Source organism: Crotalus tigris, unplaced genomic scaffold (assembly GCF_016545835.1).
Source record: "Crotalus tigris isolate CLP2741 ecotype Arizona unplaced genomic scaffold, ASM1654583v1 scf7180000024461.2689607, whole genome shotgun sequence".
In the NCBI taxonomy this organism is placed as follows: domain Eukaryota; kingdom Metazoa; phylum Chordata; class Lepidosauria; order Squamata; family Viperidae; genus Crotalus; species Crotalus tigris.
Window position 1 is genome coordinate 1,841,791 of NW_024100631.1, and position 26,810 is coordinate 1,868,600.

The following is a 26,810-nucleotide window of genomic DNA, read 5'->3' on the forward strand; positions in this document are numbered from 1 at the left end:
GAGATTTTTTTTTTTAAAAAAAAAAAGATGTCAGAACAGATGGACTATTCCTAGCTAAGAACTGAGAGCCTCTCTTTTAGATTAGCCTTCCATTTAACAAGCTGCCTTCTCTTTTGGACTCGTTAAAAGGAGAAACAGAAATATGTAGATCGGTGGTCAAAGAAACAGAGAGGTGAAAAGCAGCTCAAAGCAAGCAAATAGGTAGTTCTCATCTTAGGACCACAGGTGAGCCCAATTTTTGTTGCTAAGCGAGACCTTTGTTAATCAAACTTTGCCCCATTTTATGACCCTTTGTTCAGCGAATCACTGCAGTCGTTAAGTAAGAAACACGGATGTTATGTGAATCTGGCTCTCTCCTGGACTTCGCTCTGTCAAAAGGTCGCACAATTTGATCCGGGGACACGGCCAATGATGCGAGTGTCTCACCCTTCATGCCCAATGTAAGATATTGTGGGAAAACCAAACATCTAACCCCCTAACCGATGTGTTTGTAACAATCATGTGCCTTAAATTTTTTTCTCGTTGGGGGGGGGATTAGGGATGCGGTGAAGGGTCGGGAAGAATCCTAACCCTAAAATGAAACCCACACTTGTCTTTCTGTAACCTTCCCAAGACCAATGCGGTGGTTTTAGGCTGGGGGGGGGTGGATGGTCCCTTTTTTTGCATTGTATTTGTACTGTACAACAAACCGATCCGTTTGGTTTTAAGACTATAGGGAGCGGGGGGACAGAGTTTGCTTTCACACGACCCATGTTTAAACGTAATCCGAATGTATTAATATTATTCTAGGACATTTCCGTAACCCTGATGAGTAGAATGCTTGATGAAAACCAGGTGTGTAGGTTTAACAGTTTGGTGTGTTTTCAATAAACGATGCCTGGAACGAATATGTCTCGTGTCTCCGTTCTTTTGGGCTTTCCCTGCAAAATCAGGTAAGTGTTTGTGGTGTTTGCAAAACAAAAGGATTTATTTATTTTTTTGGTTCAAGGATCAGTGATCTCCTGATTTCTCTTAACCCAGCGTGGATCTTTGATGGACGGGAGGGAAATACTTTCTCCTTCCTTTTGTTTGGTAAATAGTAAATTTTATTAGAGTTTACAAATACAAAGATAAACTAATAGGAACTAATAAAAATGTAAAAAGGAATCAGATGCATTGAAAAAGTGCAAAAAGAAAATAGATGATAGATTAGATAGATAGATGATAGATAGATAGATGATAGATAGATAGATAGATAGATAGATAGATAGATAGATAGATAGATAGATAGATAGATAGATAGATAGATGGATGGACGGTAGGTAGAATGACTGATGGAGCAACAAATGGATGGCTGGATAGACAAGAAAAAACATACAAATGACTTCACCCTTCATCAAGACAAATACAAGCAATACACCTTTCTTGATACAATAACAAAGGATATCTTCTTTACATATCTCTTGTCAATAAACAGATTCTTAAAAGCTCCCATCTTTAAATCCTAATCAGCAAAAGTCCATTAAGATTTACCAGAAACAGCAACATATGTATTTTAGCCTTAATCAAATAAATCTGTTTCATAGTCCTTTACTTTTAACACAATCATTTACAACTTTCTCTAAAATATACATTTAAAAAACAATACCTTCTCCTTTCTTTCCAAGTGTGCTAATATGACCGTGGTGCTGCTAGTAAGGGGAGGAAATTAAGCATTCTCTTTTTCCATTTTAATTTTTCCCTTTCATGGCTCTCATTATCTTTTGGTCTGGAGTTTATCGTGGGTCTCAGCAGCTGGGAGGATGGAGGCGTAATGAACGATTCATCGGATATTAGGTTGTGGTTGGTTCGGATATCCAGCTGAATCCAGTTCGCCACTTGGTTGAAATATAATTTATGGGAATCCCTCTATCAGCCTTACTAAGCAGATCAGACAGGAAACCCAGCCAGATAAATTAAATCTGCTTAATTGTAAAGCTAGATTAGCAGAATGTTGCAAGTGTGAAATTACAGCCCCCTTCCTATACAACTCCCAAAACTAGGGAGGGTTCTCTCTCAGACTTCCTTCCGTTATACAGCTATGGGCTATGCAATCTCTTATCTGATAGTTCCTTAGGTGGTGTCTCTTGATCCAGTCTCTCAAGATCTTCTCTCTCATCTGGTCTCCAGTTCCCCCTATGTACTGTACTAGATGATATTTTATTCCAGGACTGGCCTGAGGTTTGGTACAAAAAGGACTGAGATGATATAAAGAATTTTAAAACCAGGAAGGAAATTTGTTTGGAAAGGTGATTTGTTCCGAGTCGGCCTAAAACTGATTTTCAAACTCATGGGGGTTAAGCTTTGGCAGAAGCTGCCATTTTGTCCTGTTGCTTTTTGCCACTTTTGTTTCTTTCCTTGTCCTCTTTCCATTCCTTTCATCTCACTTCTGAGGATAATTCAAGTATGGTGGGACTGTCCCTTTGGACTGATATTTCCTCTATAAATTGCTTCCCTTCCTTCAAACCCTCTAAGATGGTTGACAATATTCAGAAATGGTGGTGATGAATTCTTGGTTTTAAGCAGGTGGCTCTCTTTTATAAGGTAAGTGTGCAAAAGGAAAAAAAAATATGAAAAAGAGGTTGTTTAAAGAGAGACAAATCTGGGACTTGAAATTGGGAGCTGATTCTTGTGGATTTTAAAAGCCTGCTGCAGGATTTCCTGTCAGGCAATCGAATTACTATTTACAAATAGCATTTGGATGTCTACAATTTGGGGGTTATCTTGTGGAACGCAAGTTCCCTGCAAGATTTATATATACAAAAAAAAAAAAAAACTTGGAGGGTGGAATGATGACAGGAATGTGTTCACCATGCCAACATAAGATCATTGTGGGAAGCCAATCTAACATCTCACCCCCCCCCCTAATCAAGGTATTTGTCACAAGCAAGCTGCTAGGTTTAGCTGGGACTCAATTTTATTTCATATGGAATGTGCCATTTCTATTCTATCAAAAATGGAGTCCCACGTTTGACCTTCTTCCTCGTATTTATGAGCCACTGCAAATAAATCCTGGCTTTTGTCTTAGAAAGTTCTGCTGGACTTTATTAAACCAAATTAAATGTCTCCTAAATAAACCGAGGGTGACCCTAATTCCTGTTCTCTTGTTAGCAAACCGACGTAATTGCCAGGATCTGCCAATATTTCTCATTTAGCTAATTGGTCTTCATTAGGATTGTCAGGGTTATTTAGGGTCTGAATTAACTTGGGGAAAAAATGCACCTTGCTGAGGTTGGGAGAAGATTTAAATGTTACGTGTTGGCAACTTTCTTCAAAGGAAGTATTTCGGGATCGATAAAAATTCGTCTCTGAAAATATTTGAGTCTTAAATTGCCACTTGAGTCTTATTTGCTGTTTTATTATTATTATTATTGTCTGTTACATTCTGCTTCTCTAACTTATTTTGGGCAGGGAGAGTTGGATGCAAGGAAATTGGAAGAGAACAGAAGAGGGCAAAGAGGTACACAGGTTTGCAATAATTTAGAGAAACTAAGGATGAAACGGAAATGCATCAATTTAAAGAGCGATGCTTACTCAGGGCTACAAGTAGTTCCTGGAAGTGGGGGAGGAGGGGGCTACCTATTTTATGTATAAATCTGAAAACTCAGTGGTGGAGAATGTATGTCACTTTGAGGTGGATATAACAATTCTTATTACTGAGCAATCATAGCTGAATCTCTATAACCAGGACCTTCCAGATAAGTAGGACTACAACACCTAGAATGCACAGGCTGAGTTACAGACATTTCATTACCTAACTAGATAACATCATCAGCGCGAGGGAATGTGGGGTTTACTCTGTTTATCTATAGTACTTTGCCCTGTGGTTGCTGGTCAGCACGTAGTTTTCTCCTTGGTACTTCCTTGAACAGGATATTGCTTTCTGCTGAATTGTTTGTCTGGTGTTAATCCCTGCTTATCTGGGTGTGTGCTTTTTCCCATTTCCTTTCCAAGGGGGAAAAATGAAGTCCCACCATACAAAAGAAGCACATTTATTACGTGACCAAGAGACAGGATGTGGATTTTAGCCCCGGCTGCAGTGTTGGACTTATTAAGCAGAGTATCACTGCTGCTGTGGATTGTTTTTTTTATATATATATGAAGATATCACTTTAGCCTTTCTATATATTGTCCTAGTAGCGTTCAAAGAATGCAGCAAAGGTGAAGATGACTTTTTCCTTTGTCCCATATTTTACCCAAAAAATATATATAAATAAATCCCCAATTCTTGGAAAGGAGATAATGTGTGTGTCCCCTGGCCCCCAAACTCTGTATTTCTGGGGGAAAAAATTAATTGGTCCTTGCAGAAGACAAGAATAGACCTTTACCCTTAGCGATCAAGCTAGCTGACGTCTAGTTCTGGGGTAGCAGTGGGGACCCAAACCAAGTGCTTTTTTAAAATAATTTTAAGGAGAAGAAGAAGAAAAAGAAAGAAAGAGAGCTCAAACCAGGATGGAACCATAACGGAAGGGATTGGCTAAGGCAGTGTTCTTCAGCATCAGCAACTTTTAAGATGGGTGGTCCTCAACTCACAGAATTTCCCAGACAGACAGACGGCTGAGGATACCTAAATTCCATCTACAACAGTGTTTCTCAACCTTGACAATTTTAAGGCATGTGGCTGGCTGTGGAATTCTGGGAGTTGAAGTCCACATGCCTTAAAATTGTCAAGGTTGAGAAACACTGATCTACAACCAGCTCTGAAACCGTGCAGAAGGCTCAGATTGGCAAAAAGTGAAAGCGAAAGTACTAAATTGCTTAAGGCTTGCGTGTACAGCTAGGAGATGAATGCTAGTTAGTTCTCCCTCCCTGCCTCTCCCCCTTTATCCCAGATATACGGCCTTTTCCATGGCATCCTCCACCTTCATATATTCCAAAAAGGTAGGGTAGCTAGTACATTCGTAGCGGTTGTTACTCCGAATGTATTTAATGAACTCTGGCGCTCCGGGGTAGATAATGTTGTCGGCTAGAAGGATGGAGCCCTTGCGCAGGAGACCACATTCCTGGAAAGAGGAAAGAAAGAAGGGAAAAAATTGAGACCTCTCTGAACGGGTCCCCAAAGCTTTTTTTCCAAAAGGCAACTGGAATTCGTTTGTTTCCTTGGAAAAAAAAAACCTGAAGAAGCCTCCTGGATGAGAAGCGAAACCTCTTCCAGGAAAAACTAAGGAGTTGAAGCCGCCAAGGTTGAGAAACCTTGAGAATTTTGGATTATCAAATCATCGATTATCTCCTTATCAAGAGCTTCGAAGCAAAACCCAAATCACCTCAAACTCTCCTTGGGCCTCAAGATAACAGTCATGCTCAAGAAGGAGAAAATAGCAAGTTCTCAGAATCCCTAATAAGGTTGCAAAAATGCAAAACCTGTTCCTGGGGGGCGGGGAGAGAAAAATATGTCCAAACCCTTAAGATTTCCAAACATAAAATTAACTTACTTCAAGGAGAATAGTGTCCGGGGTGTATCTCTCCTTCCAATGGTCAAGAAAGACAAAATCCAGCGTTTCCACCTCGTATTTCTTCTTCAGCTGAGGGATAACATCCTGCGAATGGCCTTCAATAATGGTCACCTGCAAGCAGGAGCAATGAACTGATTTGAGCACAAACGGACCCCACAAAGCCCTCCCCAGGGATCCTTTGACTGGGATCTGTCTCACTTTTTCTGTCTTGATATGGTAGGAAATGAAACCTGGATGCTATTCCCACAATGATTCCCAATGCCCAGAGAGCATTCTGGGAAATTAAAATAGCCTAAAGATGAGGACTGCGCTCCTAGAGAGAAAAATACAAAATGAGGAGTCCCTGATGCTTTTTGAGCTTGGCTGCTCTCTTGCAAATGTTTCATTACCAAACTAGGTAACATCATCAGTGCTAGAAGGGAGTGGAGAGGAAGAGGTGGGAAGTAGAGCCATTGGTGTTCTCTAAGCTTAGTGATTTTCTTCCAGATATTTCATGACCCAACTAGGTAGCATCTTCAGTGCTAGGAGGAAATGGGATTTCTCTTCTAACACTGATGATGTTACCTAGTTGGGTCATGAAATGTCTGCAAGAAAACCACCGAGCTCAGAGAACACCAAGGACCCCTCATTTCAACCCTCAGCTACAGATATTCTTCTTTATTGGCAGTGGCTTTCCCTGTAGATTTGTATGTAAACAAAGAGCAAACCCCTCTAACACTGATGATGTTACCTAGTTGGGTCATGAAATGTCTGCAAGAAAACCACCAAGCTCAAAGAACGCCAAGGACCCCTCATTTCAACCCTCAGCTACAGATATTCTTCTTTATTGGTAGTGACTTTCCCTGTAGACTTGTATGTAAACAGAGAGCAAACCCTTCTAACACTGATGATGTTACCTAGTTGGGTCATGAAATGTCTGCAAGAAAACCACCGAGCTCAGAGAACACCAAGGGCCCCTCATTTCAACCCTCAGCTACAAATATTCTCCTTTATAAATACAAAAGGATTTCCAAAGTTGTTGTTGTTTTGCAGCAGAACTGAACGAGAGAATATATTAAGAACATAGCGATAGTTTTATTATGGAGTGTTCCAAATGTTTGCCTTGTGGCTTGTGGTTTATAAGTATTGGGTGCCTCCAGAACGACTGCCGTTTTGGTCCAGTCCCTGCATTTAAATCCGTACTAAATAAACTTGAAAAGCAAGAAGGGGGAAAAAAATTAATTGGGGCCCATTAAACAAATGAAACCCTTCTCTTCTCTCTTGCTGGGAAGAACACGACACAGATATCGTCCAGACCTTATCGCTGAGTCCTGCAATTTCAATGATTTCTTTTGCGATGGCTGCGAACTCGGGGTTGAATTCGATGGTGAGGAGGCGAGCGTTGGGTTTCAAGAGGCGAGCGATCCTGATGGCCGAATAACCACAGTAGGTTCCCATCTCCAGAGCGACAGTCGGCTCAGCTTCCTCAACTGCTTTGTCTAGAATTATCCCTAGGGAGACACAAAAGAAAGGGGGGGGGAAGGTTGGTTTTCATTAAATTAAGCCATTAAGTGTTGGTTGATTCTATGGGAGCCTTTTCACATCCTAAACTGTAGGGAGATTCGTAGCGGAAATGAGATTAGAACAATTAACCAGTGGAACGACTTGCCTCCAGAGGTTGTGAATGCTCCAACACTAGAGGTTTTTAAAAAGAAATTGGGCAACCGTTTGTCTGAAATGGTGTAGGGTTTCCTGCCTGAGCAGGGGGTCGGACTAGAAGACCTCCAAGGTCCCTTCTATTCTATTCTATTCTATTCTATTCTATTCTATTCTGCTCTCTTATTCTATTCTATTCTATTCCCTATTTTATTCTATTCTATTCTACTCTAATTCTATTCTATTCTGCTCTTATTCTATTCCATTCTATTCCATTCCATTCTATTCTATTCTATTCTAATTCCATTCCATTCCATTACTTACAAGGAAAGAACAATTTGCCATTATGATAAATGAGCAAATGGACTTTGCTTTATCTGAAGATTTAAAATGGATCTCAGGATTTGCAACATCTCAACATGTGACATTTCTTTTCCTACTGTAGGGAAGAGCCATGTTCTCAAACTTGGCAACACTGAGATGCGTGGACTTCAACTCCCAAAATCCCTCAGCTAGCATTCATGGACTTCAACTCCCAACATACTGGATGGGAAATTTTGGAAATTGAAGTCCACACGTCTTAAAAGATGCTAAGTTTCATAAACACTGGCCCAGGGTGTCAAAAAATCAGGAGTCTCGTAGTACTTCAATAGCATCCAGACCAGTGTTTCCCAATTTTAGCCATTTTCAGATGTGGGGCGTTCAACTCCCAGAATTCCCAACCAGCATGTCTATCTACAATTCTGCTTGGAGCTAGATCATAAATGGTTGAACTCAAAGAAGCCCAGGTCCAGATCATTCTCAATCTGGAAAATGAAACGGAGATTTCCTCCTATGTCACATTGCTGATTTAATTCTCTGGAAAACACAAACCCCAAGTGTTACCAGTTGTCTTTCCTGCTATTCATATCAGATACAGTTCCCCTGAAAATGTGCAACAGGCTTTACGTTTGCCTCCACAATAATCACAAGCACTGCGAATAAGAGAAAGGTGAATATGAAATCCAGAAAAAGACAGCTGGAAAGCTAATAGAAACTTCAAAATATTCACAACTAACCAGCTAGTCCTTGCCTTACATTTATGGACTGTTCGAAGTTACAACGGCACTAAAACAAAAGGGACTTGTGAGCATTTTTCCACACTTACAACTGCTTCAGCATCCCCATGGCCACATGGGGCTTGGCAACTGACCCATATTTATGACGGTCGCGGTGTCCCAGGGTCACGTGATCCATTTTACGACCTTCTGACAAACCAAGTCAATTTGGTAAGGCAGATTCACTTACCAACCATGTTTCTAACTTAACAACTGCCGTGATAAAAATGGGGCAAAATTCACTTAACAAATGTCTTGCTTAGCAGCAGAAATTTTGGGCTCAGTTGCTGAAAGGGGAAGACTACCTATTTGCTTGCTTTGAGCCGCTTTTCACCTCTCTGTTTCTTTGACCACCAGTCTACATATTTCTGTTTCTCCTTTTAACAAGTCCAAAAGAGAAGGCAGCTTGTTAAATAGAAAGTTAATCTGAAACAGAGGCTCTCGGTTCTTAGCTAGGACATCTTTTTTTTTTTTTAAAAAAAAATCTCTTAAAAGAAGGCAAAATGTTAAGTTACCTTTCTCGTCTCCAACGTTCATGGCCCACTCATACTGGCCACAGTACTTATCGATGCACTTCAACACGCTCTCCGGATCCCCTTTGATGGCGTTGTAGGAGACCGAATTTAAAATCCTCTGCTCTTTGCTCTGATCCATGACGAAGTTGGTGATCGTCTCCAAAACCAGCTCGTTCCAGAAGATTTTGGCGTGGACGTTATGCTTGACCAGCAGAATCGTGGCCACCAGGATCAGAACGGAGCCAACGCCTAACGAAACGAGGATGGTCAAAATCCAATTTTCCAACATCTGGAAAGATGGAGAGAGAGAGAGAGAGAGAGAGAGATGAAAACAGAGAACCTGTTAAGGTGGCGGAGAGATGGAAAAGTGTGCGCTGTAGGGCTTTAAGGCAGAGCCTCCGCAAGACAGGAATGGATTCAGGGAGACCTTAAATCCTCCAACAGCATGCATCCCTTACTTGAAATGTTTTCTGCTTATAATTTGACAGCACCTGTTTGTATGCAAATAATGTACAGGTTTTGCATTATCGCCAGATACTCTAAAAATAGAAACAGTGGACGTTCAGTGACAATGTAATGTACTACAGGGTGAAAAAAATTACTGGAGGGAGATCATTCAGAAGAGAATTTGTCCCCTCGCTAAGCTCAGTGGAGAAGACAGAAAAGGCACTAGTGTGTACGTCTGTCTGTCTGTCGCGCTCTCTCTCTCTGTCTGTCTGTCTAGTTGAAACAGAGAGGCATGTAGCTGTCCATGAATCTCTCTCTCATCTATATATCTCATATCTATCTCTCTATCTCTATCTATCTATCTATCTATCTATCTATCTATCTATCTATCTATCTATCTCTATCTACCTACCTACCTACCTACCTACCTATCTATGTGTGCTCCCAGTCCACTACTTTCCCCATCACTCACCAGTGTCTAGAAGCGCATCAGAATCTCTTCTACAGCAGTTCATAAGTAAGAAACTAAGTAAAAAAGACTAAGAAAGGTGTTCTTTTATCTAGAGTTACACCATGCTTTGAGAATGCTGCAAGAATGAAAATGCTGAGTCAGGTCAGTTAAAGATTAAAATATTGCATGCATCAGGTTGCTCCTGGTACATGTAATTTCTTACTTATCAAGTGGACCGCTATCAAAGAATGACTTTTATACTCAGGCCTTGCCAGCTTTTCTAGACATTTGGTGTCTTGGCAACTTTTTGGTGGGCTGCAAGCATGTGAATTAAACCCCCAAAGAAGAAGAAAAAAAGCAGGAAAAGGCTAGCAAAACACCAGAACATGCATTTAGTTCTTGAGATAGCTGCAGTTTTGCAAATCTTTGTGGGCCGGTTGTTTGCCCAAATTTCTACCCCCAAATTCTTAAAATCTAAACTAATCACATTTTAAAAGCAAGGTTGCAGACAGAAGGAAATCCTGTACGGTGGAAATTGAGTATATTTCTGGTCCTCTTGGTTGCTTGGTGTAAGATAATGCCTGACTAGATGCAGGGTGGAGAAAGATTCAGCCAGCACAGTTCTACCCCTTCTCATTAAAATTCATGCTATTATGCAGAGCACTTTTTTAATTCAGAATATAATTAAAGTTGCTATGGAGACATGGCCTTGCAACACAGTGGGCAATTGTTCACCCATCTCTTTATTCAGGTCCTTCCGTGGATGTGGAGTTTCCCAAACCACATTGCAAAAGCAGCAAGGACCATGTCCTCCAAGTTGCCTTCATTTCTGGTTTCCATCCGTTGCTTCTTATCCTGCCTTCAGGCACCTTGGAAAATAGCTTGACTCCCTCTTCTTGGGGGCAGCCCCTGAGATGTTGGAAGACTGCTATCGTGTCCCCCCTCGTCCTTCTCTTAGTTAAATTAGACAGACCCAATTCCAGCAACCGTTCCTTATATGTTTCAGCCTCCAGTCCCCTGATCATCTTTGTTGCTCTTCTCTGCACTCTTTCTAGAGTCTCAACATCTTTTTTTACATCATGGTGACCAAAACTGGATGCAGTATTCCAAGTGTGGCCTTACCAAGGCCTTTTAAAATGGTATTAAAGGGGATCACGTGAACCCGGGACATTGCAACTGTCGTAACTAGGAGTTAGTTGCTAAGCGTCTGAATTTTGACCCTGTGACTATGAGGATACCGCGATGGCTGTCAGTGTGAAAAATGGTCGTAAGTCCCTTTTTTCAGCGCCGCAACTTCGGTCACTATACAAACAGGTGTAAGTAGTCCAAGGATTGTGTGTATTTGTTTGTTCCTATGACTTAGCTCTGCCTGGTTTTGGAGTCTCCCACTCGGAGTTTCTAAGCCTCTCTTTCTCTTCTCTGGCCTGATCTCCTTCCCTTGTGTACCTGCCCCGCTGTTTTCCCCTAACCAAGATTACTCTGTTGTTGTTTTTGGTTGAAGCTCTCGCAGCTGCTGCTGGCATCACGGTGGGAGAGAGGATCTGCCTTCTCCCCTGGGAAGGCAGAGCTGGGTGCCCGAGTCTGCACCGGGGCTACGTGCCGAGAGGGGCTTTGCTTACAATGAAGCAGGCTTTATGCAAACAATGAAAGACTGCTGAAGTTGTCAAAGAGAGAGAGAGAGAGAGAGAGAGAGAGAGAAATGCTTTGGGGTCCAGAGAGTTTCGTATGAGCAAGGTAGTAAAAGGACGTTCAGAAGATACAGGAAAAGCAGGAGGAGGAGAAAGGAGAAGAGGAAGAGGAGGAGGAGGAGGACGAGGAGGAGGAGGAGGAGAAGAGGGAGAAGGAGAAGAGGTGGAGGAAGGAGAAAGGAGATGAGAAGGAGGAGGACGACGACAAGAAGAAGAAGAAGAAAAAGAAGAAGAAGAAGAAGAAGAAGAAGAAGAAGAAGAAGAAGAAGAAGAAGAAGAAGAAGAAGAAGAAGAAGAAGAAGAAGAAGAAGAGGAGGAGGAGGGGAGGAGGAGGGAGAGGAGGAGAAAAAGAAGAAGGAGGAGGAGGAGGAGAGGAGGAGGAGAAGGAGAAGAAGAGGAGGAGGAGAAGGAGAAGAAGAGGAGGAGAAGAAGAAGAAGAAGAAATTAATATACCTTCTTAAGATATTAAGTAAGCTTTGCCCCATTTTACGACCACTCTTGCTACAAGTTGTTAAGTGAATCCTTGCAGCTGTTCAGTTCGGAACATAAGTGAACCTGGCTTCCCCATTGGCTTTGCAGGTCAGAAAGTCGTCAAAGGGGACCCTGCAACCGTCATAACTATGAGTCAGCTGCTATGCCTCTGGATTTTGATCACGTGACTGTGGGGACGCTTCAACGGTCATGTGAAAAACAGTGATAAGTTACCTTTTCCAGTGCCATTATAACTTCTAATGGTCACTAAATGAACTGCTGTAAGCCGAGGACTACCTGTAGTCATGGAACAGAACATGAGGACTAGACCCTTGATGTCACTCAAACTATTATTGCTCGCCGTTAGACAAACTCTACAACCAAGCGCAATCTTGATTCACAAGGATTTGTTTTTCTCCCTTTTGGAAAAGAAACAACTATGCAAGAAAAAAAAAAGAGGAAAGCAGCTAAACTTATGAAATACGATTTCTGACTTTTTCTTTCACAGATAATTGCAATCTTACACAGTCTTCTGCCCTTCCCTGAATCCACCTCTTTTTAAATCTTCCAATTGATCAATCATCGTATCTCTTTTTTCTTCTTCTTCTTCTTCCAGCAAAAAGTCCATATAAGGTTTCCAGCCTTTTGGAAAAGTTTTTGTTTGTTTTGTTTTTCTCTGACTAAACAGATTGGCTCTGCTAATCTCAGCAAATTCTGACATCCTACTACACAAAGTTCACAACGGGGACTTCTAGGGTGTGGACTTGGTTCGTTAATTTTTAATTCTTGCAATCTTTGCAAAATTTAAAAGCAAACAAACTCGACACCCGATCCTGTCTTTGCGTCAGTGTTTTTATTTCCTTTGTAATCAGAATTCAACTAGAAGATTAGGGAAGTAAAACTGAGAGGCCTATTCAGAAGGCAGTTTCCCTGCATCTGTTGAGACTTCTTCCCAAATAAGAACGTATTGGATTGTTTCCTTCATGTCTCCTTTTTCCTGGTCTGCAGTTTTTAGAGTGAAAAAAAACGTGCATCTACGCTTCATTTCAAGATATGGAGAAACCTGCTCATAATTTCTGGAAAATCAGAGGAAAATGGCTTATGTTTTCCCTGGGTCAGACAAGGTTAAGATTCAAGTGGATTTCCGAGGTTCTTTTTATCCTCCAGTTTCTTGCAAATATTCTAAATATTAATGGAGCCATAAAAAGCCCCATTAACTTTGCTTAGGCTTCACTATTCTGGTGAGCAGATTAATTTACCTGCAAATAAGGTTGCTTGTTTTCCTTCCTTTCTTCCTCCCTCCCTCCCTCTTTTTCCCTTCCTGCAACTAACCCTTCCTGTCTTTTCTGTTCTTTTAAGCAAATCCATCCATCCTTCCTTCCTTCCTCCCTCCCTCCCTCCCTCCCTCCCTCCCTCTCTCCCTCCATCTTTCTCTCTTCCTGCAAATAACTCTTCCTGTCTTTCCTGTTCTTTTAAGCAATTCCTTTCTTCCATCCTTCCTTCCTCCCTCCCTCCTTCTCTCCCTCCCTTTGTTCAAATCACCCTTCCTGTCTTCTTTCCTGTTCTTTTAAGCAAATCCTTCTTTCCTTCCTTCCCTCCCTTCCCCACCCCCCAAAAAAAGAATCAGAAGGCTAATGTGCAATTTATGTAACTAGCAACTTTTAAACAAACAAACAGGCTAAACCCACAGAAAGTTATTTCCAGAGTGGGAACTCCAGAAAGGTGGACCTCTAGGACAGGGAATTTGAGAACTTCAAAGCATTCCAGGACCAGAATGCTTTTTAGCCATGCCAAGGAGCCTTTGGAAAAAGACTGAGGCCACGCCATTCAACTGGTGTCTTAAGGAGAGCTGAGGTTCCTGCCTTGTCTCTTTCAAAAGGAGAAAAAGAGAGGGACACACACAGAGAGAGAGAGAGAGAGAGAGAGAGAGAGAGAGAGAGAGAGAGAGAGAGAGACAGAGAGAGAGAAGGGTTTCCCCCCTTCCCCACAAAGGATGGAGTCCCAACATTGACCCCAATCAAGTCTTTTTAAAGTCTCCATCCACATCTAACCAACTCCACATGTTCCATTCCATTCTTTCTTGGGCAAAAAAAGAAACGCCTCCCGTTTCTACGCACCACCGGAATGCAGCTCTGGAGAGGAGGAGAAGACCACAGAGTCCTCAACTTGAGATTTTTGTGGCATTTCTGCCTCTAAACACACACACACACACACACCCATTCCCTTTCTCAGATTGGCTATTCTGAAATCTACCCCCCTCTTTAGTTCCTCAAGTTCTCTCTCTCTTTCTCTCTGCGGGCGATAAACAGGGCAGGAAGAAGACACAAAGGCTCGCTTTCTCTTCTTCTTCTCCTCCTCCTCCAATCCCTCAGCCATCAGGAACAGACAGGGGGTGTCTCTCTTGCATGCACACACAACTGCAATAAAGACACACACACACCACACCCCACTCCCCAGAGCTGCAGAAGAAAGGGGGGGAGAAATGGGTACCTTTTCAGAGAGGATGGATGGCAAGGTGAATCCTTCCTGGTTGAGTCAGCGAGGAGCGGATTTGCCTTTGGTTACGATGGATCACATCCCTGGGAGGCGGGTGGGTGGGTGGGTTCAGGGAGGGGTCCAAGCTTTGCCCCTTCCTCCTCCTCCTCCTCCTCCTCTCCCTCCTCCTGCGCTCCCGTCCTCCCCGCCTCGGCTTGGCACCACAGCCGGTTTCTTAGGGTGACCTTCAGCGGCACCACCCGCTCAGCTAGCTGCATTCTCTTCTGACAGAGAGCTGGTTCCTTGGTTACGGTGCTCGGTCAGGTGTGCTTTAACTACAGCTCTGGGCTGACTCAAACTACAGGTCTGGAGCCCTCGAAGCAGCTCTGAGGTTGATTTATTTATTGTTTTTTTTTTAAGTATTATTGTTATTATCCCGAATCTTATTGCAGGCTAGCTAACTCAAGGGGGCGAACATACCTAATGGCAATAGCACCTGGACCAGTGGTTCTCAACCTTTTTAATGCCGCGACCCCCCAACCGGTCGTAAGTCGAGGACTACTCAACCGGTCGTAAGTCGAGGACTGCTCAACTGGTGCAGCACCATTTGCGGAATGGGACTTTTGGCGGGCTCAGCAGGGCAGAGACAGCCTGGACAATGCCTATTGGCTTTTGAAAGCCCATAGAATTAGACTCTATTCAAGAGAGTCTATTCTATGGGCTTTCAAAAGCCAATAGAATAAAAGGGAGTAGCACAGCTAAGGAAAAGGAGGAAAAAAAATGGCGGACTGCGTTGTTTGGCGACCCCCGTGAAATGGTTGTCCTGACCCACAGGTTGAGAACCACTGGACTAGTCTCTTCTCAAAAGCCTCCAGTGATGGAGCACCCACAATTTCTGGTGGCAAGCTGTTCCACTGGTTTATTGTCCTTACTGTTAGGAAGTTTCTCCTTAATTCCAGGTTGCTTCTCGCCTTGATTAGAATAGAATAGAGCTGGAAGGGACCTTGGAGGTCTTCTAGTCCAGCCCCCTGCTCAAGCAGGAGAACCTACAGGAGACAAGGGATTGTCCTGTCTCTTCTTGAAAATCTTCAATAATGGAGCTCCCACGATTTCTGGAGGCAGACTGTTCCACTGGTTGATTGTCCTCACTGTCTGGAAGTTTCTCCTTAATTCCAGCTTGCTTCTCTCTTTGATCAGTTTCCAACCATTGTTTCTCGTCTTGCCCTCTAGGTGCTACACTTTCCTCCTCTTCCTCCTATTTCCCCCACAACAGCCCTGAGAGGTTGAGTTGGGCTGAGAGAGTCCAACATCACCCAGTTGGCCTTCATGCCTAAAGCAGGACTAGAACTCACGTCTCCTGGTGACTGGCCCCAAATCACTAGCTGGCTTTTGTGCCTAAGGCAGAACTAGAACTCACCATCTCCTGGTGATTGGCCCAAAGTCACCCAGGCAGCTTTCATACCTAAGGTGAAACTGGAACTTACCATCTCCTGATGTCTAGCCTGGTGCCTTAATCACTAGCCCAAACTGGCTCTGATTGATTGATTGATTGATTGATTGATTAGACTACTCTCTGTTCAATCAATCTAAATGGACTTCTAGTCCTATTGCCCATGGTCCAGCAGATTGTGGAATTCTGGGGTCTGAAGTCCACACACCTGGAAATAGGTATGCAATACTTTTCTAATTTTCAATGCACAGTCATAGGGACTAGAACCTTGCCTAATTCACAAAGGCAGCATGAAACTGGAGGGTCTGAATGCCAAGCTGTATACCACATTACACCTCCGTAGCTCAGGAACACCCTGGTATACACACACAAAGAAACACCCGCACAATTAAGATCTCTGAATTTTCCCAAAGCTGCTGGATTTCTTGAGAAAAAATGCTACGGGCTGTTTTTATGGTCACCCATTCTCTCACAATCCCTGCTATTGTTCTAAGAGGCAGGACTAGTTCTGCAGAAAGGAAAATTATAGACAATCTCTCCTGGATGCAACAGGATTAACTGGGCTGTGCAGCAAAATAAGGATTTTGAAAGACTTTGAAGGCAAGGAGAAAGTGCCCGGGATTAGCTAACCCCCAACGGCATACCAGAGTTTTGTGTCATACATTTTTGACAGATTGCATGCTTCAGGCATCATCAAAGGGATTCTGTTTCCCACACGAAGTACCTCCCCAACAAGTCCTTTGCCAAGATGGCGCCCTTCCTTTGGAATGGCTTACCTGCAGAAACCCAAATTTCCTTGCTACATTCCCGGAGAACTCTCCAAAACTAAGGAAGGCGCGTTATCACTCAAGAGAGTGATATTAGTGTGTTCGCACTATCACAAATGAGCTGCAAAGCCACCAAGCCAACACTAGAGGGCAACGAGCACAGACAGAAAACTGGACCTTGTGCTGCCATCTAGAGATCAGCCAAATTTTTGCAGCTCGTTATTTTTGTGTGTGTCTCCCTAAAAATCCCACAGGGAGCCGTGTTCCAGATAAACCAAGTCTTTCTCCACTCTGCCTGATTTCTTAGGATCAATTCCCCCCCCCAAAAAAAAGAACAAAGGATCTATTCTGAGTACACGATTATCTCTTCCCTGGGGAGATTATTGATGCGCTTGCCATCTGCCCAACGTCTAATTATGGCTCCTCTGGAGAGTTTTAAATGCTGAGGTGCCAAAAACCTCCACAATTTTTTCAGTAAACAGGGATCATGCGGTAGTTTGCCTTTGCTAAGCTGGCTTGAGGGCGAATCAGACAAAAGAAAGGATCTCAGGCGGCAAACATCAGGCGTTTCAGAAGATTTCAATAGTTCCAACAGAGCAACAAAGATGATTAGGGGACTGGAGGCTAAAACATACAAGGAACGGCTGCTGGAATTGGGTACGTCTAGTTTAATGAAGAGAAGGATGAGGCGGGACATGATAGCAGTGCTCCAATATCTCAGGGGCTGCCACAAAGAAGAGGGAATTAAGCTATTCTCCAAAGCACCAGAAGGCAGGACAAGAAGCAACGATGGAAACTAATCAAGGAGAGAAGCAATCTAGAACTAAGGAGAAACTTCCTGATAGTTAGAACAATTAACCAGTGGAACAGCCTGCCTCCAGAAGTGGTGAATGCTCCAACACTGGAAGTTTTTAAGAAGAGCCTGGACAGCCACTTGTCTGAAATGGTATAGGGTTTCCTGCCCGAGCAGGAAGGACTAGATGATCTCCAAGGTCCCTTCCATCATCATCATTATCATCATTATCATCTACAATTGAAACATAGGAAGGGACCATGGAGGTCTCTAGACAGTCACTTGTTTGAGATGGTATAGGGTCTCCTGCTTGAGCAGGGGGCTGGACTAGAAGACCTCCAAGGTCCATTCTAGCTCTATTTCTATTCTATTCCTATTCCATTCTATTCTATTCTACTCTATTCTATCTGTTGTTCTATTCTTTCTGTTATTCTATTCTACTCCTATTCTATTCTAGTCTTGTCTAGTCTGTTCTATTTAATATTCTATTTAATATTCTATTCTATTCTATTCTATTCTATTCTATCTGTTTTCTATTCTCTTCTTTCTGTTATTCTATTCTACTCCTATTCTAGTCTTGTCTAGTCTGTTCTATTCTATTTAATATTCTATTCTATTCTATTCTAGCCAGTAGATGCCAGGGTGTATTTGCTTGTCTACCGTGGGTGGCAAATTATATGGCCTGGCCTTCCTGTATCAGGTGAGTGAGTTTAGTTCTCTTTGGACAAGGAAAACTGACATTCATGTGCCCAGATTAAGGTTCACATTATCTTTGCTCTTTATCCAGTTTGCCTTCCTTGCAAAAGGGCAATCCTGATAACCTACTATGGCAAAGTTGCAGAAACAAATCGCAGAAAAACAGCTTGCCTGTACAGGCAGACCTTGACATAGGACCCCAATTCAGCCCAACGTTTCTGTTTCTACGGGACACCATTGTTAGGTGAGTTTTGCTCCATTTTACAAACTTCCTTGCCGCCGTTAAGTGAATCACTGCAGTTGTTAAGTTGTTAAATTAGCAGCTCGGTCGTTAAGCGAATCTTGCTTCCCTGTAGACTTTGTCAGATGGTCGCAAAAGGGGATCACGTCATTCCTGGACACTGCGGCCGTCATAAATGTGAGTCATCTGTCAAGCATCCAAATGTAAATCACGTGACCACGGGGAGGCTGCAATGGCCATAAGTGTGAAAAAGGATCATAAGTCACTTTTTCCAATGCCATTGTTACTTCAAACGGTCACTAAACAAATCCAGGACTAACTGTATTCAGGAGTGAATTACTTTCCCAACCGCTGTCAGCTCTTCTTCCCAAGGCTTCCGTTCAGTTCAGCCAAATATTTTTATTCTGATACTCAGAGGCTCCAGGCACACCACAAAATATTGTCTCTTTTGCTTTCTGAATGCCGTTTCAACATTATTCCTAGTACGGTTATTAGCCAGGCCCCAGACTTCCGATTTTAAAATATTTCTCAAGCAAACAGGCATGCAAAGCAAAACACAATATTTAAAAACAACATACTGTTACAGTCTCTTATAACAATACCGTAACAACGTTTTTGAATGATACTTCGTCTTCCTTTTAGCTTGCTACATTTTCCCCCCCCCCTCTTTTGGGGTTGGGACACTCGTCAAGCAAACATTGAAGAAATACAGTAAACATTTGGGGAAAAAAATAGCCTCTTTCCCCACCTATATTTACAGCAAGGAAAATACACATCTGTCAAATCTCCTTTATATTTAATCCGCCGGCCTTCAACAGATCCCTTTTTCTGTGACACGGGCAGCAATCAATAAGAGAAAATCCATACTTGCAGGGATATCTTATTTTTAGCTTTCAGGAGATGAATCCCTATTTAATTAAAAAAAAAGCAGCCCAGTTAAATATTTTACATAAATCCCAAACCACAAAGTTGGGAGGTGACGCGTCATCGGCAGAATGCAATTTTAAAAATATCGATTAAGCCACGCAAGTTTTAAAAATATCAATTATTTGCAGCGTGATCTGTATTTGATTTCTCCCTAGCCGGTGCATTCATGCCAAAATGTCTACGGAAAAAGCACTTTCTGGACATTCATGCCAAGGAGAACTGCACCAGTTGGATGCCCGCCGTGCAGGAAGAAAAAAAAGCTGCAATTTCCCCCCCCCCCCGTCTATTTCGGATGAATGCATTAGAATTTTTGGACGGAGGGTCAAACGTCTTTAAAAACAGCCCGCAACGTCCAAAATTAAAACAACAGAAAAAGAATGCAATGCAAGAATCCTATCAGATCAGCATGAATCAGGATCTAGTACCCCTAAGGCTAAGATTTTGACTATAGCGGACATGCATATAGGAAATATAATACATATTAATACTGTACCCAAGTTAATGAGATGCGTAGAGTAAATGCCACGCCCCCGCAAAACTCCTCCTCCTCCCCTCCCTCCCCTCGCAGGTTGAAATAAGCAGCTCCCTGGTGTTGGTGCCCACTCAAGTGCCTGTCTCTCACCTCGCCCTGCCTCGTCCGGGAGCGCTGCTTTTTCAGCCGTAAGGAGGAGAGGCAGAGCTCTCGTTCTTGACCAGCTTCGTCTTATCTGTTTTCCGGGAAAGGAAAAGACAACCATCTCGCAGGCGCCAGGAGGAGCTATCAGGCATCATTTTAGACACCTTTCCAAAGCACGGCGTGCCCTTCAGGGGCCCTGAGGCGAAGCCAAGCTGCCGTACAACATGGCGGCGCTCCGGCGAGGGCGCTTCCGGGTTGAGCCCTGGCTCCGCGGTGCGGCGCGGGCTCTTTCAGCAGGTGGGGGGGGGGTCCCCCCTCCAAAGCAAAATTGGGGTGGGGGTGCTTCGAGGTGGGCTAGGGAGGGGGACGAGGCTTTGGGAGGGGGAGAGGGATTCTGCATTGCCAGGAGGGCTAGCAGAAAGCGCCTGGGCTTGCACAGGCAAACGTTCCACAGGTCGAGCTTTGCCTGGGGTGGCTGCGCCTGTTGCATTTCTGCCCGCTGCAGCCTCTTTCCACTCTGGCAAAAAGTTGGGGCGCAGAAGGGAGAAAGAACGCAGTCTGCTCTGATGGACATTTGCTCCCCACCCCGCTTTGCAAAGGAGCCCATGAAATGGAAGTGGGTGGATTCTTGGGGTGCAATTGGCACACGGGGGCGCGGGACCAAGTCAGCACGCCTGGCTGTGGGAGATGGGCATTGCAATCCCCGGCCCCAGCTGCAGAAAGCATGCTCAGCCCTGTTCTGTTCCTCCTCCTTTGGCAGGAACTGTTAGAGGCTTTTGGTTATGGCACGGTGGCCTCAAGGAAGCTAGTACTTATTTTTATGCATTTGTGCATCCAATTTGTTCACCATCCATCTCACTAAGTGACTCTGAGCAGATTTCAAGTACAAACCATAAGATGGTACAGAAATAGGTCTTTTTGTTTCCTTTTTCCTTCATACCTTTCCAACGGTATGTAGACGTTATTTATCTCTATGCGACTGTTGATGGCTGATTTGTCTGAGTGCCCCGAATTCTCTGGTGGTTTTGGACTTGGCTTGATCTAGATTTCTCACACCAAGATTAATACTGGATTAACCATCAAGAATCCAGAGTCCCCTCACTGCAAGATGGGCAGCAAACCAATTTAATAAATAAATATAAATAAACAAACTACCAATGCAGACAAAGATGCTAATTGTAAACAGTTGGTGGCTTGAGAGTGCTGTCTCCATCTTTTTAACTTGGCCTATTTCTGTACCATCTTATAGTTTGTACTTGAAATCTGCTCAGAGTCACTTAGATAGTGAGATGGATGGTGTACAAATTGGATGCACAAATGCATAAAATAAGTACTAGCTTCCTTGCCACCGTGCCATAACCAAAATAACAGTTCCTGCCAAATTGCCATGATGTTAATGTTACAGAAGAAGAGAAATGAGTCCATTAATGGCTGTTGCTAATAATAATTACTGAAACTGAGAAATATTTATTTCAAGCATGTTCTGCTGTTCACTCTCTCAGCTTTTCAGGAGTTTTAGCGGTTCGGTCCCCCTGTTTCTTTAACTCAACCTTGCCCACCCAGACAGCTACAAAGCCAGTCTAGAGATTCCTAACTGGATCCACACAGCTAGTGCACAAGGCCGAAGTTAATTGTGGGCAGGATCTATTTCCAGCAAGATATGCTTCTAAGCTATAGGTCAACCCTTCTGGCCTTAAATCATGTTTCCTATCAACTGATTAACCTGGGATCTGGAATACTGAAGCTTTAGCAAGATCCCTTACCTCTTCCTCCACTGGTTGAAGAATGTAGTCAACAAAGACAGATTTTTAACTCTCAGCAGGACACGTCAGGGCTCCGACAGACCCCAAATCTTCCCTTGTTGATTCTTGTAGGACGTTTTCAGTTTGTTGAGCAAGTCAGGCAGTTGTCCAGAGATAACATGAGGGTGTCAAATGGGAAGAACTGGATGGTCTCCAGTCTCAAGTCCAGAATGCAGGCAGTGCAGAGGCCTGGTTTTAATTAACAGTGAAGGTTATAGCTAGGAAACCAGAGTGGGTGCCTCATATTTATAAATACTTGTTGATCTTTTGGATGGTTCTCCATGTTGGCAGATGTGCAGACCACAAGCGCAGCTTCTCAGTTTCTTAAAGGGCATGCTACAGAAATAAGTACAGATAATCCTTGACGTAACGGCCGCAATTGAGCCCAACAGTTCTGTTACTAAGCGAGACATTTGTGAAGTGGTCCCTTTCCGTAGCTTGCCCTGGGGGGGGGGGGGGAACTGAGAAACCTGAAATGGACAAAAGCACCAGGAAAAACTTTCCCAGCCAGCAAAGTCAATGGGGGAAGCCAAGATTTCCTTAACAAACTCAAGTTTCACTTAACAACTCCTACACACTTCAAAGCAATTCACCATATTTTGTCTTGCTTATATTTGAAGGGCAGATGTTGAATAATATCTACTGCTGTTTTAAAATGTTTTCTTTCTTTTTTTTCTTTCTTTTTTTACACAGGGAAGAAGAATGAGTATGACCTTGTTGTTATCGGAGGGGGCTCTGGCGGATTGGCTTGTGCTAAAGAAGGTACACTGGCTGAGGAATTCTGGGAGTCAAAGTCCACAAGTCATAAAAGGGCCAAGTGTGAAGACCCGGGTCTAAAACAAAAAGGAACTCTTTTTGTTATTTTTCTGTCCACAATTCTCCAAGAATAGTTATATTTGTTACTAACCACTAGAGGCACTATGGGACCAATTTTATTCTTTTATTGTATTGGGACTCGAGGTCAAAAGTGGTCCTATAGTGCCCCTTAGTGGCCCCTACCAAATTTATCAACTTGCAAGAAAAAGTTGGAACCCCCCCCCCCCGTCTCCACCAGAGAAAGTTTGGGACAACTAATATAAGACCTTTATCTAAATAAAGCTTCAATTGTTTTCGGACCAGTTTGTAGAGCATCACTATTACTGTATTCTTTTCTTCAAACACATCTGTAACTTTTATTTCTCTTTGTTTAAGCTGCCCACTTTGGAAAGAAGGTAGCTGTCCTAGATTATGTGGAGCCTTCTCCAAGAGGTGAGTCACAATCTGAGCGAATTGCATAATTCTCTTCTTGTTGTGATCTTGAATGTCTTAAGGCTGGCTGGGGATTTCTGGGAGTTGACGTCCACAAATCTTAAAGTTACCCATGGTTGGATGCCCCTGATTTTAAGTGATCCTCAACTTACGATCACAATTCTGTTGCTAAGTGAGAAATTAAAGTTGAGTTTTGCTCCATTTTAACACTCCTCCTGCCCCATTTGTTCAGCGAATCACTGCGGGTTGCTAAATTAGTAACGGCTCCTTCTCGGAGTTCATAAATGCAACAGATGGCATTGTTGGATCTAACGGGACATGAGAACAAGTCGTTCAGGACTTGAGGACAAGCTCCACCCATGAACGAGCATGTGGCTTTTCCCCTTCTCCAGGAACCAAATGGGGGCTTGGTGGGACATGTGTGAATGTGGGTTGCATTCCGAAGAAGTTGATGCATCAAGCGGCTCTCCTGGGACATTCAATCCGAGATGCCCAACATTATGGCTGGAACGTACCCCACCGTATCAGCCACGACTGGTAAGGCAACTCTCCTGCCTGTTTTTTGCAACTTACCTGTGCATAAACCCTTCAAAAGATCCTAGAAGAACTGGGAAGATTTGTTTCAGAAGAGAAAGGCTGTAGGACATTGTCTTTTCCTGAATTGGTCTATGGATTCATCCACTCTAGGCTATGTGTTTGCCTAGAAGGGAAGAGGATTTTTTTGGCCCCAAATAATTTCACTTTCAAATACGAAGATTTTAGATTTATTGAGAGTATGCTAAGCCAGGACATTTTTTTCCCCTATTATTATCTTTGGGTTAGGACAGGGGTCTTCAAACGTGGCCCTTTTATGGCTTGTGGACTTCAACTCCCAGAATTCCTCAGCCAGGCACGCATGCCTGGCTGAGGAATTCTGGGAGTTGAAGTCCACAAGTCATAAAAGGGCCAAGTTTGAAGGCCCCCTGGGTTAGGAGGGTTTAACCATTTGGATTTTTAAAAAGTCCATCTTTTCTGTGTTCCTCTTTGTGTTTTGTAGGCTTTGACTGTCCTGAAAAATTCTAATTTAAAACAAAACAAAACACGGCTACTTGTACTTATATTTTCCACTAACGCCCGTCAATTCCTGTCCCTTAAATCCTATAAATCCATTCAGCCTTGTAATTCCTCTCTCTCTCTTTTTGCCTGCCAGGTCTGTGATGGCCAAGGGGGTTCAGAACTACGTCAAATCCTTGAACTGGGGACACAGGTTACAGTTACAAGATAAGTAAGTGCCTCTTTTTTTTCCCCTGTGCCTCCAAACACTTTGATTCAATTTTTGAAAATTCAGTGTAAAGATGTGTAAAGAGTTCAAGGGAACGTTGCGTTCTCACTAGCGAGAAGATGAGCTTCCTCTCAGTTGTATCTTGCTTCAGGATCCCTGGCTTCTGAGGGTAGTTTTGCACCTCCAAGTCCCCCTTGTTTTGTTATTTATTATTATGCGTCTTATTTTCCCATGATTTACTTGTACTTTTATTTCTATTTCGTATTGATTTGCTTCATTTAAAAATCATTTAGCGATTTATTTTACTTCTCGTCATTTCCTAAGGATAGTAGAGGATAGTACAGGAAGCAAAAATGGCACCAGTGGGGATAGGTGCCTTGGGTGCAATCCCAAAACATCTGGAGCACCACTTGAATAGCATCGGCATTGATACAATCCCCATCGGTCAATGGCCAAGGGCAGCTTAACTCGGAACAGCTTACATCCTGGGGGGAATATTTTAATATAATTAAAACAACAGCAGCAACATCTTCCTATGCCAGGTCCTTAATTAAATGCTTAATTGAGAGTGAAACTGGCTTGCAAAGGTGTCTGATACAGGAGCTGAGTGGACCTCTAGCTATTATTACTACCGCTCTTACTGCATTTATCTTCTTCTCGTTTTCCTCCTCCATCTCCTCTTTCTTTGCCTCTATCTCCTTCTCCTCTTCCACCTCTATCTCTTCCTCCTCCTTCTCCACCTTCCTCTTATTCCTCCTCCTCCTCCTCTGTCCCTTCTTACATCTTCCCCTCCTTCTCCTCCAATCTTCTATTCCTTCTTCTCCATCTCATCTATCCCTTCTTCTTTCCCTCTCTTCCTCCCTCTTCTCCTATTCTTCCTCTTTCTCTATCCCTTCTTCCATCTCCTCCTCCTCCTCCTTCTCAACTCTTCTCCTATTCCTCCTTCTCCATCTCATCTATCCCTTCTTCTTTCTGTGTCCTCCTCCCTCTCCTCCTATTCTTCATCCTTCTCTATCCCTTCTTCCATCTTCTCCTCCTCCTCCTCAACTCTTCTCCTATTCTTCATCCTTCTCTGTCCCTTCTTCCATTTCCTCCTCCCCCTTCTCTTCCTCCTCCTTCTCGACTCTTCTCCTATCCCTCCTTCTCCATCTCATCTATCCCTTCTTCCACCTTCTTTTCCTCCTCCTCCTGCTCCACCCTCTTCTCTTATTCTTCCTCCTCTTCCTCCATTTTCCTTTATCTCTTCTTTCATCTCCTCCTCCTCCTCTCCTCCAGAAAGGTCAAATACTTCAATCTGAAAGGCAGCTTTGCGGATGCACACACTATCCGTGGGGTAGGAAAAAAAAATGAGGTAAGAAAGCTCTAACCCAAACCTGTAAAACACAAGGCCCGAGGGGGCGGATGCGGCCCGCGAAGTGGTTTCATGTGGCCCGTGAAGCCATCCTGGAAACAGTGAGGGAACAGCCCCCTCTGCCTTGGCCCTGGCCCAGCCCAGCCGGGAGCCAACGTACAATTTTGTGCTGGCCATCTTGGCACTTGCCCCGGTCCCACCCCCTTCTGCCGGAGACCCTCAGATCTGTCCCACTCCTGCCCAGGCCCCCCACAGGCACCCATGACGCGAATGATGTAGAACTGGCCATGCCCACCCAGTAGGCCACACCCACTCCATCCACGCCCACCCAGTAGGCTGCACCCACTCTGGCCACCCCACACACACACCCCAGGGCAACCGCAATGCTGATGCGGCCCTCAATGAAATTGAGTTTGACACCCCTGCTCTAACCTCTACCCCAATCCCATGAAGCTGTCCTTCGGTGTTTTAACATGTCATTTGAATCCGGGCAGGAACATCCACGAGGCTTTTGTTCAGAAGTCAAATGATGTTCAAAAGTTAACCACTCTCCCTTTGGGATGGGTGCCCAGTGCCTGTTCTGTTCCAAACAGGAGATTTGCTTTATTCCTGCTTGACGCAGATAGATGAACTCCAAAGAGGGATTAATATTCAGATTATTTATTCTTCAGGAATCTCTAAACAATAACTCACAGTTAATGAAGTGTTCTTCTGAGGCACGTTTCCTAATCTGAATGTTAATCCGTCTTTGGAGTTCATCTGTCTGTGTCAAGCAGGAATAAAGCAAATCTCCTGTTTGGAACAGAACAGTAAAAAATTAAAGGTAAATTCGCCCCATGTTTGTATGGAGCAAAGGACCTCGTGGCTGTACTACACAAAACCTTTTCATACTGGCATGTAGCCAGGAAATCCTGTCATAAACATGGAAGTCCCTCCCAATGACCACTTAGAACACAGATATAACCATGTAAACCAACTAAAACTACATTTCCCAGAAGTCCATCTCTTCAGGAGACGGTTTTTTAACCCTTAAAATGCTATTTATATATGCTCTGGCCAGATGGTTACATACTGGTCCAGCACAGTGCCCATGCAAAGGGCAGGGCGTAATTCGCATAACTGCAGGTGCCATTTTCACTGTTTTGACAGACTTCCCCCTCCGATGCCATTGAACCAGGTTGCTGGGGTGTGTTAACCCTGGTTTCTGGATGAATCCAGGCCCTGCAATTTATCTGGAATAAAAATCCCTTTTACTCTATTAATACGAATCAGATTATTGACCTATAATTACAATGATATTATATTTTGGGAGATAACCACGTTCTCCCAGCATGGCATGAAGACCCAGGATGGTCTAGAGCAGTGGTTCTCAACCTGTGGGTCGGGACCCCATTTGGGGTCGAACGAC

At 43.5% G+C, this 26,810-nt stretch overlaps 2 protein-coding genes across 10 annotated transcripts in view; one reads left to right on the forward strand and one right to left on the reverse strand.

Moving 5' to 3' along the window:
* Positions 1-1,062: 1,062 nt before the first annotated feature.
* Positions 1,063-21,761, reverse strand: COMT (catechol-O-methyltransferase). Of its 6 annotated transcripts, XR_005555353.1 has the most exons (6): positions 14,266-14,381; positions 8,719-9,007; positions 6,768-6,961; positions 5,451-5,582; positions 4,714-5,021; positions 1,063-4,616 (listed from the first exon to the last, which is right to left on the reverse strand). XR_005555353.1 is itself a non-coding variant. In XM_039332326.1 (5 exons), exons 2-5 carry the CDS (start codon positions 9,005-9,007, stop codon positions 4,842-4,844), a joined length of 795 nt encoding a protein of 264 aa, XP_039188260.1. In that variant the 5' UTR covers positions 21,504-21,761; the 3' UTR covers positions 1,063-4,841. The 6 variants fall into 6 exon arrangements, 5 of the variants coding, with proteins under 5 accessions (XP_039188260.1, XP_039188263.1, XP_039188259.1 ...); XM_039332326.1 differs by lacking the exon at positions 14,266-14,381 and adding an exon at positions 21,504-21,761 and having other exon boundaries at positions 1,063-5,021; XM_039332329.1 differs by lacking the exon at positions 14,266-14,381 and adding an exon at positions 19,618-19,657 and having other exon boundaries at positions 1,063-5,021.
* The window catches only part of TXNRD2 (thioredoxin reductase 2), a 29,767-nt gene continuing 20,730 nt past the window's right edge, over positions 17,774-26,810 (forward strand). The window contains exons 1-6 of one of the 4 annotated variants that reach the window (XM_039332321.1): positions 17,774-18,200; positions 22,236-22,304; positions 22,734-22,790; positions 23,183-23,327; positions 23,980-24,054; positions 25,327-25,402. In XM_039332321.1, the coding sequence (XP_039188255.1) occupies positions 23,242-23,327; positions 23,980-24,054; positions 25,327-25,402 (237 nt within the window). In that variant the 5' untranslated portion in view covers positions 17,774-18,200; positions 22,236-22,304; positions 22,734-22,790; positions 23,183-23,241. Of the gene's footprint in view, positions 18,201-19,762; positions 20,038-22,235; positions 22,305-22,733; positions 22,791-23,182; positions 23,328-23,979; positions 24,055-25,326; positions 25,403-26,810 lie in introns of those variants that run through there. The other 3 variants (XM_039332318.1, XM_039332319.1, XM_039332320.1) reach the window with 3 other exon arrangements.